Source organism: Leptonychotes weddellii, chromosome 2 (genome assembly GCF_054177405.1).
Source record: "Leptonychotes weddellii isolate Sample4059 chromosome 2, ASM5417740v2, whole genome shotgun sequence".
NCBI classification, from domain to species: Eukaryota; Metazoa; Chordata; class Mammalia; order Carnivora; family Phocidae; genus Leptonychotes; species Leptonychotes weddellii.
The window spans coordinates 23,600,728-23,616,853 of NC_138370.1; the positions used below are offsets into that span (position 1 = coordinate 23,600,728).

The window sequence follows — 16,126 nt, forward strand, 5'->3', positions numbered from 1 at the left end:
TTATAATTGCACATTCCTTTACCAAAGTGCCAAAAGTTACCCAAAAATCTTTTTAAATGCATACGATGCTACCTTTCAAAATCGAAGTATACATAAAGTTTTACCTTTTTCATAATAGTATAGTATAGTTTCACAAACTTATCACAAATGTAACCAGGAAGATGAGTTATAACTTTCTAAAAACAGGATAGTGTGTTTTTAAAAAATAACTGTTAGAACCTTTGTCATGATGAAGACTGAAACCCAAATTTAGCCAAAGCATTCCCATAATATCCGAAAACATCACGAGAATTTAGGCAAATTTTAGTAGTATTCTGTCATGCAACGCACAGACACCATAGTTTTTTTTTTTTAATACGGGTTTAGTTATCCTGTTTTAATCTGACTACATATTATACTTACTCTCTTTAATCACTGAAGTGACAACATATGGAATAACTGAGTTTTGAAAACGGCATTAAACACTGAGGTTTCTAGCCTTAATTGCTCATGCCTATTAAGCATGGCAAAAAGGTCTGATGCATGGGTTATTAATTTTCATGCTCTATCTTTTTATTCTAAATGGAAACGTATAGAGATAATACGATAAGGACAAAAGGACGTTAGAGACCAAAGCACTGATATATGGAACAGATAAAAGAATAAGCAACTGTATGGAAATCTTCCATATCATTAAATTTGTTACATCAGGGGAACACAGTAAAAAATAAGATCTCTTTACCAAGTTATAATTATACTAATATGCTTTTAAAAAAATCAGTGGCATGCATATAAAGTTAAATTTTTAATATCTTTATTGTTTGAATGTGATGAAGTTAAACTACAGAGGTATGTCATTATAAACTGAGACCAAAAAAATTATATTGTTCAGAGGAAAAAAGAGAAGGTAAGATCATGATTCTCAATGACAGGTCATCTGCCTTGTGTTATGCCACAGCTAAACATTGTGGTGTAGTGCCTCATTTAATTAGGGTGAAAATGCTGGCAAAAACATAAAAATGCTAATAATAAAATTAAGATTAGTTCATAGTCAAGTAACATTAAATGACTATCGAAAAAGAACCCCTTTTTTTTCCTACAGTTTGAGAATCTCAATATTCAGTGTAAGAATGTGAACATATAAAAGCATATGAAAGAAATGCCCAATTCGATAAATTCTTCATCTTCTGAGGATGGTGGATGGGACGTAGATTGGTATCCTAGTCCTCTAAGAGAATTAACAAACTTCAAAAACACAGGTCAATTTGGAAAGAATCGGCATGATAAATCACTGATAACGACTCCCCCAAACCCAATATACTGATAGGTTAATCACAGAAAGGTAAATATTCATTCTATATAAATTTAACGAACCTTCTTGTAGTTTCTGAATATTAAAATATAATCGCTTGTGGGTAGATAACAATCTTGGGTAGTGGCAGCGTTTAAAATTTGTTAAAGAAATACTTCAAATAAACATTGAAATGCAGACGATCCTTAATAGAAGCTGTAGGCATGTGGAAACCCCATACTTTATGTGAGATTCCAATTATATTTAGTTCCTGCATTACCCAAAGTAATATAAATTGCATAATCTCTCTTGCCAATACACACAGATATTTTCTTGTCTTGGCAAAACCTAGGCAATCGCATTTACCTAACTTAGCTTTTCCCTGGTAGTGGTCCTATGGTGACCAGTATTTATACAAAAATACTGGACATACCTATAAGAACCATTCTTACCATATAATTTAATCTCGCTTTCTATGATTCAGCTCTTGCACAGCATTTTTCATTTCCAAAATGCCAAACAACTAATTGTAATAGTTATTTCTCATTTCACAAGGAGGGCAAAGTTAAGAAATGCCTTGTGAGGTGGTGGCACCATACAGGCTTTTCAAGATCCTACGTATCTTCTCTGTTCTGTAGGCAGTTTTTTATCTAACATTGCCCTCTGCTATGTGGGTATACTTTATGCATGCCCCTTGAGGCCAAAGACTCGATCTTGTTGTCTGCTGTATACCCAGAGCTCTCAGAATGTTTAACTCGTGCTGTAATGCGAAATAAGTATCTGCTGATTTGTCGAATGAGAAATAGGACTGAGAAAATAAAACAAAGAACCTCAACATACTGCCCCCACCCTCGACTTCCAAGTGAAAAGCCATGCTCACCCACTCTTGCTTCTCCACTACAGTCACATAAGTGGTATTACTCTTCTTACATAATAGGGTTGTATTTAAGAGTGAGTAATTCACTCTTAAATCTTGATGGCAAAGACCCTATGGTATGTGTCCTCCAGAGTACTAAGACTCAACTATTTCTACAACTACTCCTAGAACTGCATTATTCACCTTTCCTTTGGCCAAGTATTTAAATTAAAAGTTATGTTTCTGCACACAATTGACTATTCTTAAGCTAATTCAGGCATAAAGAATCAAGAAAATCCTCACCGCTATAATCGTTAGCACGGATATGGAGAATATCAGAAGGGACTGAAAAGACAGCAAAATCAGCAAAAAGAATTGGGGACTAGAGGTTCTTTAATTTTCTGGAAATTAGTGCAGGAAAGCTAAGATCCTTGAGAAGAGAGTAATTTTATTGAACAAGGTTAATGTCAAGTTTGAACTAGATGATATCGAAAGTCTTTTCCAGCTCTAAAATTCTATGTTTCCTCTTCTGGTAAGATGAGAATCTACACAGTATTCAAAGTATATATATACATATTTTTTTAAAAAGGCATAGTTAAACTTGAAAAGTTTGATGTTTTGGAACTCTTGAGCAACTGTGAACATTAAACTTTTCTTTAAACCACCATTACTCCTTCTTTTGCAATGATACCATGTAAAGCCTTTTAAATCCTGAATAAATATACTTAAATTATGTCATATAGTGTGGATATTACTTTTCTGACAATACTTCATCTTGTCAGCAAAATTAGTAGTGAGGAGTTTGCTCCTAATCCTGCTACTTTGCATGAACCTGTCCCCTAAAGAAGTCTTAAGTACAAATAAGTACAATTCATGACCTCATTTCCAACTTCAAAGAGAGGAGGTGAAATTATTTCTTATAAAAATTAGTTATTGTTTTAAATCACAGCAGTGGAAAAACAAAAGGCTATATGATATTAAGTTTGAATCTCTAAATTACTGTATATGTTTATAAAAACAGGACTATGAATTCAAACATTTTGACTGAGAAGCAACAAAAACAATACTAATTCCAAAACTAGGAAGAAAATCTAATTTTCATTTGGGTCCTTCCTCTTTTCTTTTTTTTTTTGTTAAGTCTAGCTGGGGGTTTATTGATCTTATTAATTCTTTCAAAGAACCAGCTCCTAGTTTAGTTGATCTGTTCTACTGTTTTTTTTTTTATTCCTGTGCCATTGATTTCTGCTCTGATCTTTATTATCTCTCTTCTCCTGCTGGATTTAGGCTTTATTTGCTGTTCTTTTTCCAGCTCCTTTAGGTGTAAGGTTAGATTGTGTACTTGAGACTTTTCTTGTTTCTTGAGAAAAATCTAATTTTTATTAGCCAGAACCCTAAATACGTGGGAGGAGGAAAGATGATTTACTATCAGCTTTAATTTTTGCTAAGCTGGGACTTCTCAAAACCCTTCAAGCAGAGTGTACTCCCTGGGAAATCAGGTTTATAACTCTTTATTTCACAACCTAAGACCTCTTTACCCTTCTAAAATTAAACTGATATCATTACTCATGCTCAAATGTGAACAAGGGCCATATTCTCATTTTTCCACATGGCAACAAACATTATTGGCAGTTAATTAAAATTAATTACTCCAACTAAAATGATGATGAACTGCTGAGAGAATTCATGCATACTGCTCAAAAGTAGTTAATCATCTTTATGGTTTAGAACATAGATCCTTGAGTCTTGGTATGATAGCACTGCAAGTCCTCCATATATGTTAAATTATACTAATGAGATTCTCTTGATGATTCAAATGTAACTGCTTTTTTTATGTGAACTAAGACTTAGGAGAAGTAAGACATAAGCCAAATTCTACACTAAAGCAAGTTGTGTTAAAAGGAAGTATCATTTCAACATTTTTGGAATTATTAGAGTGAAATATGAATGTGGTAAAATAATTTAGGAACCATAAGGAGAAAAAGAAGTATGAGAGGGTAGAAGGAAGGTGTATTTAGTGGAAGGCAGAAAGAAATGAGAAAATCAGTAGTTGAGAGGGATTCACAGAATGGGGATAATCTGAAACTTTATTAATATTTTCTCAATAATCTGGCAAAACTTCTTATTCATTTGTGTGCCTTTTTCCATAGGACCAATACAAGCACCATATTACTTTATGGTCATTTTCCCCCTTGCTGAATAGTTGTATAAACACTGAAAATGACACGCTAACATCCCATAAAGTTAAGAAAGTGCTTGTTGTGTGTGCTGTTGGTGTGTGAGTTAATGTTCTGGAATCTCTTTGTGGTTCTACAGCTTCTGATTTAAGAATCTTCAAGGTGGAGATAGTATGGATTGGGATGGACTAGCTGAGGGCCAGCTCAATCCTCGCCTTTATGTAGTTATGCCAAAATTCAGACTCCTTTTCAGTCAGAATAAAATTCTCTTGAAAAAGACAACAGCAGACAGTAACAATTCACCCTTTAGATCTGTTGGTACACAATTTACTATGACTCCCTAGAGTCACAGTATAATCTTCACTTAAATTTATTACTGCTCCCAAATCTCAATGAATCCTTGCTTAAAATGGCAATTTTTTAGGTAAATTCAATTAGAACTTTAAAAAAAAACCCACCAAAAACCCAAAAATGCAATCTCGGGATGTTGGTTTCATTGTATCTACTCTCCTCCCATTTGTATAAATTATGGATCAAAGTGAATTTGTAATAATAAAACTGAGCTCATAAGGTCTATGTTATACAATTTTAAGAGTGCTTAAAACTACCGAGCCATCACCATATTGATAAACAATGAAAGCATTCCTTCCAGCATGCTTTGATTATGGAGATATCATAAGAAGTATCTCCTCACCTAGAATTATTTTTCACATTTGCTTTCTGAGGTCCAAGCAGACCTACAAAGGGAAGGAAACAATACGGTAGCACAGCCATTATAACTGCTGGGGTGCAGTTGCCCAGTATCTTTGTTGTTAATAGAATCTCCCAGAATAGGACCTCTTGATGCATCCAACAGTAACTAAGGTGGGAGGGTCATTTGAATGTTAGGAGTACTGTCACTTAATCTTAATATTAGAGGGGATTTTGTCCCCTCCATTCTTACTGCACTTTTGCTGCCCTGAATTTAACAATCGTCACGTGTCATTTAAGACGCTCAGTGAAGATCTAATTATTCCTGGCCTGTTTTTTAAAAAAGTATTATCCACAATAGAAAGAAACTATTTACTGATGAAGTTAACAACATAGATGATCTCAAAATTATTAGGTTGAGTGAAAGAAAGCCAAATACCGAAAATACATGTTCATTTATACACAATTCCAGAATAGACAAAACTAACCTGTAATCACAGAAGTTGGATCAGGGATTGCTTTTGGAGGTCCGGATTGGGGAAGGAGTGGGGCTGTTGACTGGAAACGGATACACAGAAACTTTCTGGGGTGAGAAAAGTGTTCTGTGTCTTGATATCTGTCCAAACTGATTGAATGATACATTAAGATTTGAGCATTTTACTGTATGTAAATTATACCTTAACATAATAAAAAGCATTGCCACTAAACACAATGTTCTTGCTGAAGCATTAGAGTTGGGTGGCATTTTTCTTTTCGTTTCAAAATGTGTGCCTTCACACTGTCCCATAAAGAGCAACATATCTTAGAATGGGATCCATGACCAATACTCTACAGAGAACGTGGATTTTTATATCAGGGCACTGAACTAAACCAGGTTTTTTATTGCTGGAAAAAAAAAAGAAGACAAATTCTTTTATGGACCATACTAAGTGTAACAGCTCTAAGAAAGGATAATAAAACATCTTACCTTTAAAAAGTACCCTAGAATAGGAAAGGATTTTTAAGTTCAATTTATCCTTGTGAAGATACTAATTTATAAAGGCATAAAAAACATCAATAAAAAACTTAGCTCAAACGCTACTTAAAAGTGATCATGGCAATATGGCCTTCACTCTCTTTTTGCTTTCCCCAAGGGTGAGTGAACACTGGGGGCGCAGTAGGATACCACTTGTTTCTAAAGGAGACTGACGAGAACGTAAAACATTTAGGTGGGAAGGAAGCAAGATTTTACTTAGGCTACTTTGGTGCATATCCAAGCATATATATTGACCATCACATTTTAAAACCATTTTGAACGCCAGTGTTTGGGGCCTAATTTATGATTACCTCGCCACTTCAAATGTAAGGGGCCACGTGTTCATCAACTTTAAAGAGGTTATAGGCAGAATCAAAAGAACCACTGAATTCCCGGCTTCCTCCAGAAAGAACCTTATTACACTCTCCGACAGTTCTAAAAATAAATAATGAACAAATTCTATTAGTTCTGAGAAGAAAGTAGTAATACCCTGAATAACATTTATGTACAAGTAATGCCAAGTATTCATGGGCAAAGTTAAAACTATAATCAAAAGCCAGATAATTATTTATCTAACTTGTTTCTTTTTTAATTCCAAGTCAAGCCCACCAAGGGTTTATGTTGTTTTAAATCCGCATGTCATACAGCGACACCTAAAATATGTAATTTTACTACTCATCATGATCTTCACCTGAGATTAGACAGAAAAAAATGGAAAAATTAACCAATTTCCCTAGCATAATGGCTGACCTCTGAGAGGAACTCCATTAAGTATTTGTTGATAAAGTGAATGAATGCTTTCCTTTCCCTTGATTACCAGTTCTTACCTCACATAGTGGCTTCTTACTGCACATTAAAAATTCAGTATGATTGAAAAGGAAAAGCATAGACATCTACTTAGTAAAAGAAAGCAATTGCTGTTGTTGACATAAAATCACATAAATATAAATCAACACAATTGTGAAAGCATAACAAATTGATAGAAGATAACCTAGACTTTTTAGCTATAAAACATTCCTTTTAAAAACTCAATTAAAGGGGCGCCTGGGTGGCTCAGTCGTTAAGTGTCTGGCTTGGGTCATGATCCCAGGGTCTTGGGATCGAACCCCATGTGGGGCTCCCTGCCCAGTGGGGGGCCTGCTTCTCCTTCTCCCACTCCCTCCTACTCCAGCTCTCTCTCTCTCTCTCACTCACTCTCTCAAATAAATAAATGAAATCTTAAAAAAATAAAAAAAATCAAAACTCAATTAAGGGCGCCTGGGTGGCTCAGTCATTTGAGCGCCTGACTCTTGATTTTTGCTCATGTCATGATCTCCGGGTCGTGAGATTAACTCTCAGATCGGATTGGGCTCCATGCTCAGCACTGAGTCCGCTTGCCCTTCTCTCTGTGTTTCTTCCTCCCCTGTCCTCAAATAAACAAACAAACAAACAAATAAATAAAATCTTTAAGAAAACCCAACTCAATTAATGACACTAAAGGCCATTGTTTGCTTCACTAGAGTGAACAATAACTTTCGTAATTAATAGAATGGATACTTGTGAAATGTTTCATGTAAACATCTCTGAGATACAGATTTAAAAGTTCATAAGTACCGAGGCACCTGGGGGGCTCAGTCATTAAGCGTCTGCCTTCGGCTCAGGTCATGATCCCAGGGTCCTGGGATCGAGCCCCGCATCGGGCTCCCTGCTCAGCAGGAAGCCTGCTTCTCCCTCTCCCACTCCCCCTGCTTGTGTTCCCTCTCTTGCTGTGTCTCTCTCTGTCAAATAGATAAACAAAATCTTAAAAAAAAAAAAGTTCATAAGTACCAAAGATAAACAGAATATCAAGTGCTAGAAGATAGAAATTGTAGCTTGAGATTATATGAAATGAGAAAAAGCTCAGTATCAAGATGATGGTCTGCAGGGGCCTCTTTATGACAGTAACTGGCACCAGTAACTAAACTGATCATCTTGAAACCAAGGGTGAAAGCATGTATTAACTATCAAAAAGCTATTTTTTCAGTCAAAAATGACCCATAACCATAATCCTGCAATGCTTTCAACTTTAAAATAAATGAGTGTGAAAACCGCTCTAGTTGACAGGTGAAAACAAATATCCTGAATCAAGTCCACATACTATCTCCTACTGATTTTCAAGCAAAGCAATAGAGAAGTAGAAATTGAGTAGCGGAAGGACCACTTCCTGAAACCTAGTTCAAGTTCTGAAATGACTGGTTAGATGATTATGAACAAGTCACATGCTATCTTTAATATTTTTCCTATCTGTTATAAAATGAAGGTGTTAAATGACTCCAAAGACTCCTTCGGGCAAAAATAATTAAAGTTGATGGCAGATTTAGACAAGAAAATCTTATGTTGTCAAGTCACGAAGTAAAACAGGTGAATATAATACTTTTAGTAGTGGGGTCATTGATCCCCAAATCATGCAAACTGTCTGACGATCATCTTTTTAAAAAAGGAAACGAAGCAGTTTGGATTCTCTCCAGCAATACAAATATGCTTTGATATTTCCCAGTCTGTGGACAGTTTATTCATTTTCTTAACGGTGTCTTTTGATAAACAGAACATTTTAGTTTTCATGAAGTGTCTAATTTTTAATGTTTTTCTTTCATAAAAGCTAGTGCCTTTTGTTTCCTGTCCAAGAAATTTCTGCCTACACAGTTGTGTGCTTTTAGATTTGACTGACGATAGCTTCAAGAGATTATGACTAGCCCAACTCCCTGGCTACTGCTGTACTTGAGAGTTCTTGTGGCAAAAGGAGGCTCCCTTCCAATTTTGCATAATTTTGTTATACTTTCTGGGGAACTGTTCATGTTATGGGTTGGGAAGAAGTAATAATGATGTTATTAGTATTTACTAAATGCTTATTATGTGATAGAAACTTGCTAACAGCTTCATGTATCTTAATACATTTAATTTTTTAAAGAGAATCCTGGTTGACTATAGCTTTTGTGAGGGCAAGAAATCTTACGTGTTTTGTTATTGATACAACTTCTGGACCAAGACAATTGCCCCAGAACAGAGTATTTAATAGGTATAAACTGAATGCTGGTTAAATAAATTCTCACAATAAGTCTATAACATTACATAATTTACCCACTATTCACAATAGTGACAGAATTTGGACTTGAACCCAGGACTGGCTGACACCAAAGTCTGAGTTCTTTATAATTCTGTACTAAGGCCACTAAGACTGCCTGATGACTCTGGGGGAACCCAGAACCTAAAGATACAGCTGAAATTACTACTATTACTTAAGGGGGTGGAGGGAATGGTTTAAAGTTATTGTTGTTTTATTCCTCTCATAGCAAAAAGCAAATGTGGAACTTCTATTAACCTCCCCCGCCTTTTTAAAAGATTTATTTATTTGAGAGAGAGATAGAGAGCACAAGGGGTGGTAGGGGTAGAGGGAATCTCAAGCAAACTCTGTCCTGAGCTTGGAGCCCAACACGGAGCTCAATCCCATGACCCATGAGATCATGACCCCAGCCAAAGCCAAGAGTCCAACCCTCGCTCAATGGACTGAGCCACCCAGGTGCCCCTCCTTTTTTTTTTTTTTTTTCCTGCACACCCAGCATGGAGCCCAAGCAAGGCTTGAATTCATGACCCTGAGATCAAGACCTGAGCTGAGATCAAGAGTCGGAGGCTTAACTGACTGAGCAACCCAGGTGCCCCTAAGCTCCTTCTTGACAGCCATATTGATCTATTTACATTTATAACTATATGGTAATTTGTGCAGATTGAGACAATATGAAGCTTTTATGGCCAGATATATAGGGCCAGGAAAATTCAATCTGCGCGTAAAATTTAGATCTCAGCCTGCTAACTCCTCAGTGATGCTGCAAAGCCATTGTTCACTGGGAATGCAGGAGCAAGGTTATTTATTTAGTGGAATTTCTAGTCAACAGACCTTTACAATATTCTTAATCCTATTGAAATTGAATCCTATTGAATATTGAATGAATACAATGTAGAGAGTACAATTAAATTTTGTATGAATGAGAATACTTCAATGCTTTAGAATCTTAATTGTTAACAACTATAATCACTGCAGGGACACCAAACAACAACAACAAAACAAAACTATCATCACCATATAATGATGTAAATGAAGAATATTATAGGTTCTTGAGTTAATTTCATATAAACTTAGAACATCCTTTCAAATAGGTTTTGAAAAAACCTGTTTCCAACTTATTATGTGGTCATTTATCTCTTGCTCATAAGAGTTTAAGAAAAAAATTCTCTAGTTGGTTTTTAATTATTAACTGAACTGACTATGAAAATGAAGTATTTTTATCTCTTAAATTCTCTAAATAACACTTTTTGAAAGCTACACTGCAATGCAGTTGCCATGATAAGACTTATGATGACAGGACAGCAAAGGATCTGTATTCTAGTCATTAGGATCAAGTTCTGGAAGGTTCACTAAGATGGGAGCTCAGGAAATAGACTAAATAATAGAGATGGCCAGAGACTCAATAATTAGAGGAAAAAAGGCTTAATCTAGGCAAAAATGATTTATGTATATTGATTACCAAAATAATGATTTGATATGTCTTCTGCCAGGGCCAAAACCCACAGTATATTGAGTGCAGAACTGAGCCCAAAGATGTGATGAAAACAGGAAAATACCTGGAACACATTTAAAAAAAAAAACTATTTAAATTGGCTATAAAAACATGTGCTTAATTCACGGAACTAGAACAAATAATTCTGAAATTTGTATGGAACCACAAAAGACTGAAGAGCCAAAGCAATCTTGAGAAAGAAGAACAAAGCTGGAGGTCTTACAATCCCAGATTTCAAGATATACAATAAAGCTGCAGTAATCAAAACAGTATGGTACTGGCACAAAAACAGACACACAGATCAACAGAACAGAATAGAGAGCCCAGAAATAAACCCATGCTTTTATGGTCAATTAATGTACAAAAAGGAGACAGAAAATACGACGAGGAACAAAGGAGACAGAAAATACAACGAGAAAAAGACAGTCTCTTCAACAAATGGTGTTGGGAAAACTGGACAGATACAAACAAAAGAATGAAACTGGACCACTTTCTTACACCATGTACAAAATAACTCAAAATGGATTACAGACTTAAATGTAAGACCCGAAATCATGAAATTTCTAGAAGAAAACACATGCAATACTCTTTGACATTGGTCTAAGCAATAGTTTTTTGGATATGTCTTCTTACGCAAGGGTGACAAAAGCAAAGATAAATAGGGCGCCTGGGTGGCTCAGTTGGTTAAGCAACTGCCTTCGGCTCAGGTCATGATCCTGGAGTCCCAGGATCGAGTCCCGCATCGGGCTCCCTGCTCGGCAGGGAGTCTGCTTCTCCCTCTGACCCTCCTCCCTCTCATGTTCTCTGTCTCTCATTCTCTCTCTCTCTCAAATAAATAAATAAAATCTTTAAAAAAAAAAAGCAAAGATAAATAATTTGAACTACATGAAACTAAAAAACTTTTGCACAATGAAGGAAACCACTAGCAAAATGAAAAAAAATGCTACTAAATGGGAGAAGATACTTGCAAATGATAGATCTGTGAAGGGGTTGATATCCAAAATATATAAAGAACTCATACAACTCAATAACAACAACAACAACAACAACAAAAAGGAAAAATCCGATTAAAAAATGGGCAGAGTACCTGACCATTTTCCCAAACAAGACATACAAATGACAGGGACAACACAGATAGATCTGGAGGGTGTTATGGTAAGTGAAATAAGTCACAGAAAGACAAACACCATTTGTTCTCACTTATATGTGGAATCTAAAAAACAAATGAACAAACAAAACAAAACAGAAACAGACTCATAGATACAGGGAACAAACTGATGGTTGCCAGAGGGTAAAGGGGGCAGGCTGATGCGAGAAAAACATGAAGGGGATTAAGAGGTACAAACTTCCAGTTATAAAATAAATACATTATGGGGATGTGATGTACAGCATAGGGAATATAGCCAATAGTATTGTAATAAATTTGTATAGTGACAGATGGTAACCAGACCTATTGTAGTGATCATTTTGTAATGTATAAAAATACTGAATCACTCTCTTGTATACCTGAAACTAATACAATACAATATTGTATGTTAATTATAATTTAAAAACTATTTAAATTATCTGTAAAAACATGTACTTAATTTTACCAAATTTTGATTTCAAGTTTACCATTAAAATTTCTATAACGTTATTATGAAGGCTGCAATGAGCAGTGGGCTTCTTATAAACCCTGGTATTTTATTAGATTGCTAAGTGATCTATAGCAAATCATTTAACCTGCCTGGGCCTGTTTTCTTCATCTGTTAAGTGAGGTTAGAGATAATGAGCAAAATCAGTATCTTTATCAGAATGAAATGAGATACAATATGTGAAGGAACTTTGAAAAATATGTGAAATTATATGTAAATTATTATAATTGAAATTCCATATTCTTTTTATATTTAATTTGATTAGAAATTCCAGTTATGGAAAAACTTTCAGGACAAATGAATCTTTTGTATCAGTAACTAACTGAATTTATCCATTAATGGCTCTTCTTTGCAATGTATCTACAGAAAATTGTTACAGCTTCTGATTTATTAACACAGTAACAGTAGAATCAGGCTCATTGCATTTGGCTAAGATATCGGTGAGATTCATAGTTGAGAACACCGATGGATTTCTGTAAATCCAGACAGATGGAGAGAAAAGGAGTTTGTGAAGATATTGTTATGTGCGAAGAGAGTAAAATAAAATTAAAGTGCGGATGAATACAAAAGGCTAGAGCAGGGAGGGCAAACATATGATATGATGTCACTCCTCCTTGCCTTCCTCAACCTCTCCCCAACTCAATCCCCAAGCACACACAGAAACCACAGCAGTCTTTTATGAAGAGCCTGCATGGGGCTTCACAATCATCTGCAACTTTGAGTTTAGGAAGTCATTACCACTTGAATACAGTAGTCATATGAAGATGTCCCCTGAGATGAAACAGAATCATTATTCTTATCCTAGGACATCAAAGTTGATTTGGAATGGAGAAGACAGAATCATTATTTAAAACGGGTATTGCTAAATTGCATCAATGACATATATTTTGAGCACTGTAACACATGTAGATAATTATATCATATTTAAATTAAATAATGCAGATAATGTAGATAATTAAATCATATTTAAAGGCTAAATTGTTAAAGGGAAAATAACATTTGGCATTTTATAATCAATAGCTTCAAACACACTTCTCATATATACCAACACACTGCCTGGTACGTGGCAGATAATCAGATGAATATCTGTTGAATGAAAAAATGACAGTTTGATTAGGTTCCAAAAGCTGCTTTGAATCAAATAACTTTCGACATGGCGTACTTCAAGGTAATGGCAGTGGAATATTTTTCTTTTGTCAATTATTTTATCTCTAGTCCCTAGCATAAGGCCTGGCACAGGGTAGCCACTCAATGTCCACTGAGTAAATAGAACAGGCTCACTGATCTATTAAGCAAGGGAAAGAATATTTCTGAAGTAAAATTTAGGATGTGTAGGAAACAAAAGATCCCATATTCTACCGTGTCTTAATTTGTGAGTCAATTCTTGAAATAAAATGACATAGTATTTCTTACTGGGTTTTAAAATTATCGCTTTCATTCCCACTTGGTGTCATTTTGATTTGTCTGCGAAGTTCTGTAATCCTGAAGCAACAAGATTTCAAAGCAAAACAGGAATGGGAACAGTGGTGATTAAGTGAAGAGAGATGATGTAAATAATCAGCACAGTGCTAGGTGTGGAGGGGAATAGAAAAGAGGAAGAAACAGTCTCTGGTTTTAAACTTAATAAAAAAGGGGACCGGGCACAATTCACAGCGCTCTGGTAAGCGCTGTGAATTGTGCCCGACTGTTGAATCTCAGATCTGTACCTCTGAAACAAATAATGCAATATATGTTAAGAAAAAAAAAAAAGAAGAAGAAGAAGAAGGTAGCAGGAGGGGAAGAATGAAGCGGGGGAAATCGGAGGGGTAGACGAACCATGAGAGATGATGGACTCTGAAAAACAAACTGAGGGTTCTAGAGGGGAGGAGGGTGGGGGGATGGGTTAGCCTGGTGGTGGGTATTGAGGAGGGCACGTTCTGCATGGAGCACTGGGTGTTATGCACAAACAACGAATCATGGAACACTACATCTAAAACTAATGATGTAATGTAGGGGATTAACATAAGAATAAAAAAAAAAAAAGGGGGACCGGGCAAATTAGACAGAGGAAACAGTACACTGAAACACTTTTCTAAAGCAACCGTCACTAAGTATGAAGAATGACGAGGAGGATAGGATGGTCAATAAATGTCAGAAGAAACAAAGAGCATCCCAAGAAAAGTGAGGAAAGGCCACAGAAGGAAGCTGAAGGTAACGGAAGAGAAGTTTCACTGACTCCAGGAATATAGATATTGAAAGGTTCCTATCATCTATTGTGATCCAATCCCCACAACTGATGAATAAGCAAGAGGTTAAATGACTTGCCCCAGGGCCAGCTACAAGGCACAGACTTGAGGCTTCTAACACAGCACCATTACCTCTGTACGCCACCTGCTACCCACCAGCAGGGAAAAGGCGAGACCTTAGCATTCTTCAAATTCCATGAATGCTTGCAACAATAGTCCGAATAATACACAATACATTTTGGGGGGTTTTATTAATTATAGCACAAATATAGTGAGTAATTTGGCATTCACATTCATTTTGTAACAAAATTATTAAAACGAATCATTTAGAATTAAATTACTGAAAATTTAATGTTAAGAACCAAATTCTGTGTTTACCTAAGATTGATTTTTTTCCTACATAAACTGTAAAAAATTTCCAACAAATAAAACGTAGATCTTAGGTAATATTTCTGAAGTCAGAAGCAAATCACTTTAATGGAAGGTACTGTGTGAATCCCAGCTTGGTATGTCCTTAAGTGTAATATTTGTTTTTTTTTTTTTAAATCACTCAAACAGCAAATGGTGATCAACAAACCAAATTGCACGTAGTAACCTGGTGACTCAAAGGATTCCTTAAATAGGAGTATAGCTTAATAATACATGAAGAACAATAATGCAAACTAGCTTCAGTCATAAATCAAATGAGCATTCTTTATTCAAGATAAATTTAATATTATAATTGATAAAGTACATAACTGTCAAAAAAGGCTCAGAACTTGGGGAATTTTCAGCCTGAAGTTATTACTATATTAGATGAAGAGTCTTACTGGCAAAATACTACTGCCGAGCTTATATTAGCGACTACGGAGGAGAGGTTAAGTTCTGGATGGCTGGCAGTGTGTGCCCTGAGGATTGCATGGCTGGCGCTCAATGAATTTCTGTGGTTTAGGAGTGATAATGGTGAGCAATGAGGAAAGATCTTAAATAGTGACGGGAACTGGAAAGGAAAAAGAGTAATTGCTTAGTATGTCACTGAACCGGATGCACTACAACTCTTTCACTAAATATTTTCAACTCAAAAAATTGTTCATCTTATTGAGAAAACATTTCTAATTTTATAATGGAGATCAAAGGAATAATGAGATTCAATTTTAAAGAATTTTCCTTGAAGTAAATATTATCAGTACTTTGCAGGAGATCATTAAAGAAATAGCTGGGTGCTACAAAAATTATGAAATTATTTAAAATTGTTCTAAATAAATAGCATTTGTCTGAAAAAGTCATATACATTCATATTATGAATTGAATTGCTAAATTCATAAGATGAAGAAAGATTCAGTTACCATTATCCGAGAATCACTATCAACTAGTTTTTGTGTTAGTTCCAAGATAATTAAGGCCAAGAAAAGGTACATTTTTTTCTATGTCAAAATCATAAGCATAATACTCATAATTATAGCATTTCCGTTTATTTAGATGGGTATTGCTTGTAGGATTTAACGCTTTATTAACTTCTTAAAAAATTTTAATAACAGAGGCAGAGAAATTAAAAAACTTTTGAAGAGTATTAAGAATATTTTTTGGGTTAGGGTTTTTCTTACTGCCAAAGATTTTGAAAAGAGCATTTGAAACACTCCATTTGCAGAAAATGCATTTTTATTTATGCCTATTTCCTCCCCAGTTATTAATCTTTTCTTTTTTTAAAGGGG

At 35.3% G+C, this 16,126-nt stretch overlaps 1 protein-coding gene across 3 annotated transcripts in view; it reads right to left on the reverse strand.

Moving 5' to 3' along the window:
- The window catches only part of PURG (purine rich element binding protein G), a 39,021-nt gene that overhangs the window by 5,433 nt on the left and 17,462 nt on the right, over positions 1-16,126 (reverse strand). The window contains exon 3 of one of the 3 annotated variants that reach the window (XM_081808727.1): positions 13,098-15,414. The exons of the other annotated variants lie outside the window; for them this stretch is intronic. Coding sequence (XP_081664853.1) covers positions 15,241-15,414 — 174 coding nt within the window. The 3' untranslated portion in view covers positions 13,098-15,240. Of the gene's footprint in view, positions 1-13,097; positions 15,415-16,126 lie in introns of those variants that run through there. 3 annotated transcript variants of the gene reach the window in all.